General features: G+C 48.3%; 1 protein-coding gene across 1 annotated transcript; it reads left to right on the top strand.

Annotated features, from left to right (window-relative positions):
* Positions 1-547: 547 nt before the first annotated feature.
* On the top strand, positions 548-2,494 carry KCNJ11 (potassium inwardly rectifying channel subfamily J member 11). The gene has a single exon (XM_066320836.1). It carries the CDS (start codon positions 607-609, stop codon positions 1,807-1,809), a length of 1,203 nt encoding a protein of 400 aa, XP_066176933.1. The 5' UTR covers positions 548-606; the 3' UTR covers positions 1,810-2,494.
* Positions 2,495-3,578: the final 1,084 nt, after the last annotated feature.

Here is a 3,578-nt window from a genome sequence, read left to right as displayed (position 1 = left end):
TTTCCTCCTACCCACCAAGAGACATGCGGATGAATTTCAGCATAGTATTGTTGTTATTATTATTACTATTATTATTATCATTATTATTATTATTATTATTATTTTACTGTTATATTAATATTATTGTTGTTGTTTTGTGGTTGTTATTATCAATATTATTATTGTTATTGTTATTGTTATTATTATTATTATTATTATTATTATTATTATTATTAAAAATTCCTTTTTTTAAATTGGCCAGTACGTTTCCCGTCCTCCCCCCCATTTCACGGAATAATCACCCGACATGAAGCCACGGCATCCCACAAAGGAGCGCCCGTTAACGGGAGGCGGCAAATCCCTGCTGGATCCGATGTTTGCATACAAACCGCGGCCCGAAACCCTTCCTCCGGAGGGGGAGGAAGAGAAAGCGGCAGGGTGAGAAGGTAAAGGAACGCCCCCAGCCCGGCGGGGAGCGCTCCGGGCCGGCGGGGGCAGCGCCGTTCCCCCGTGCCCGCGGCGCACGCACGGCCGCGGGCGGCAGCGCACAGCCGCGCTCCGCGCCCGGCGCTCCGCAGCCCCTCCGCCCGCCCCCGGCTGCCCGGGGCGGTGCGCGGCGGCCGAGCCATGCTCTCCAGGAAGGGGATCATCCCCGAGGAGTACGTGCTGACCCGGCTGGCCGAGGATGTGCCGGATCACGCCCGGTACCGCGCGCGGGAGAGGCGGGCGCGCTTCGTGGGCAAGAACGGCGCCTGCAACGTGGCCCATAAGAACATCCGCGAGCAGGGGCGCTTCCTGCAGGACGTCTTCACCACCCTGGTGGACCTCAAGTGGCCGCACACGCTGCTCATCTTCACCATGTCCTTCCTGTGCAGCTGGCTGCTCTTCGGCATGGTGTGGTGGCTCATCGCCTTCGCCCACGGGGACCTGGACCACAGCACCCGGCTGCAGCGGGAGCCGGCGGAGGCGGCGGCGGGCTCGGCGGGCGGCTTCGTGCCCTGCGTGACCAGCATCCACTCCTTCACCTCCGCCTTCCTCTTCTCCATCGAGGTGCAGGTGACCATCGGCTTCGGGGGCCGCATGGTGACGGAGGAGTGCCCGGCCGCCATCCTGGTGCTGATCGTGCAGAACATCGTGGGGCTGGTGATCAACGCCATCATGCTGGGCTGCATCTTCATGAAGACGTCGCAGGCCCACCGGCGGGCCGAGACCCTCATCTTCAGCAAGCACGCGGTGATCGCCCTGCGGGAGGGCAGGCTCTGCTTCATGCTGCGCGTGGGCGACCTCCGCAAGAGCATGATCATCAGTGCCACCATCCGCATGCAGGTGGTGAAGAAGACGGCCAGCCTGGAGGGGGAGGTGGTGCCCCTCAACCAGATCGACATCCAGATGGAGAACCCCGTGGGGGGCAACAGCATCTTCCTGGTGTCCCCGCTCATCATCTACCACGTGATCGACAAGAACAGCCCGCTGTACGACATCTCCCCCACGAACCTTCACCACCACGAGGACCTGGAGATCATCGTCATCTTGGAAGGCGTGGTGGAGACCACCGGCATCACCACCCAGGCCAGGACCTCCTACCTGGCGGATGAAATCCTCTGGGGCCAGAGGTTCGTGCCCATCGTGGCCGAGGAGGATGGGCGATACTCGGTGGACTACTCTAAGTTTGGCAACACGGTGAAAGTGCCCACCCCCTCGTGCACTGCCAGGCAGCTGGAGGAGGACAAGAGCATTATGGACACCATGCCACTGTCCCCCAAAGGCACAATTAGGAAGAGGTCTGTCAAGCTAAAGCCCAAGTTTACCATAAGCGAAGAGCCTTCCTGATGCCTTCTCGCTGGGAAACTCTGTTTTAGGGCTTTGTGTCTGAAAGATCTCATGAACTCAAAACACTGAGGTGGCCTCTTACTGGTTTGTTGTTTTTTTTTTTAATTCAGGTTGGTAGCACAAGGTATGTTCTGGTGTTATTTATTGTGGGGAAATCTAAAGCTAATTATATTTTTTTAAAGGTGCGAGAGATTTCAAGCAGAACTGGGAGTAGGGAAAATCATGGTCTGCAGCTTTAAATTTCAATTCAGACTATTTAATTGCACGATCATTCTGCGTTGATTCAACTGCAGGTAATGACACATTTTCTCAAAAATTAAATGTATATTTATCCTCAGAGATTGCAGTTTTTAGGGTCTTGCAGTGTTCGCAAGTCCATAGTTTTTAACTGGTGGGTTTTTTTTTTTTTCCTAACTTGAACAATCAATATAGCAAAATAAAATATTAATAATTAATAAAGTAGGCTGGATTTAAATGATAAAAAACGGGTCAAGCAATGACACAAGACCAGATCTGGAAGTGTCTCTATATTATACTGTATGTCTCAAAGAAATTAACTGCTGCATTTGCATCATCCATATTGTGTTGTATGGAGCCTGCCACAAGCAGTATGAAATGTATTTGAATATTTACTTTTGTTTATTTTAAAAGCCTTTACACTTCCAAAATAAAACATTCAGGAATACTTTTTTTGTACTGTACATTTCTGAGAGTAAGCAATGCTTTGCCTTTAAAAGGAGTAGTAGATAATATACAGTTGAAATTAATTATAAATAGGAAAAAAAATCCGCATTTTAATTCTGAAATGAAGAGAAGCAACATTCCCTCTCTCCAAACCACATGGCGATAGGATATCCAGTACAAAAATTAACCTCTCCCTTGGGTCACGGTGAATTCTGCTAGGTAATCAGGGAATAAAAATAGAATTACATATTTTGAATGAAAGGACAGTGCTGAACGCTGAAAATATCTATCTGTATGCAGAAGGGAAAACCTTTTACTCCTTTCTCTTTTGTAAAAGAAACCAAGGGGGTTTTGTGCCTAGGGGAAGGGGGGTGTGTGTAAGCGTGGTCACTTTGGGGATGCTGTGTCAAAAACATTACTGCTGCTGAGGAAACAATTCCCTTTCCAGTCTCATGCTGACCTCCGTGTGCAGCTGGTGCCTGCCTCGGTTCTCAGCTGAATCTGTCATTTGCCAGCAAACATGAAGGAGCCATGTTCACTCTCTCGGTGCCACAGTGACAGCAGGAGCAATTCCACTTTGCCCGCTCCTGCAAATCCACTCTCCAGAGATCCTGGTGACAACAGCAGGTTTATTTCTACACAGGGTTATTAGGAGAAGGCACCAGTATTAGCCACCCAGGTAAAAAAAACCATATAATGTCCATATAAAACCTAAAGAGGCACCAGCTTAATTTAAACATAATTATTCAAGGAGGATCTAGTGTCAGGTCTTGTATGTTCCATTTACAACAGACACCTCAAATTGTTTGTGTTGGCAATAATAGGGCAAATTTCTGATGCCTTGTCAGTGTAAGTATATGACAAATGTATTCAAAAGGGTAAGAAAACTTCCATACTGACCATGGAATATTTTCAGGCGTCTGTAAAAAAAACAATCAGTGTTTGGGTGAAATCAGGTATTGGGTTAAAATGAAAAAATATTTGTTATGTTTTTGCTGTTTATGTATTTCAGTTTTATGAAGCATTATCAGACTGCCAGTTGCAGGAATAAATGCCTGCTCAGTTTCCAAATCTCCAGTACACCT

Source organism: Sylvia atricapilla, chromosome 6 (genome assembly GCF_009819655.1).
Source record: "Sylvia atricapilla isolate bSylAtr1 chromosome 6, bSylAtr1.pri, whole genome shotgun sequence".
Classification (NCBI taxonomy): domain Eukaryota; kingdom Metazoa; phylum Chordata; class Aves; order Passeriformes; family Sylviidae; genus Sylvia; species Sylvia atricapilla.
Note: the sequence above shows the minus strand (reverse complement) of the source record. Positions and strands in the feature narration are given on the sequence as shown.

What these genes read in the sequence shown, in the direction of transcription:
- KCNJ11 (XM_066320836.1), top strand. Translation starts at nt 607, where the DNA reads ATGCTCTCCAGGAAGGGGATCATCCCCGAGGAGTACGTGCTGACCCGG.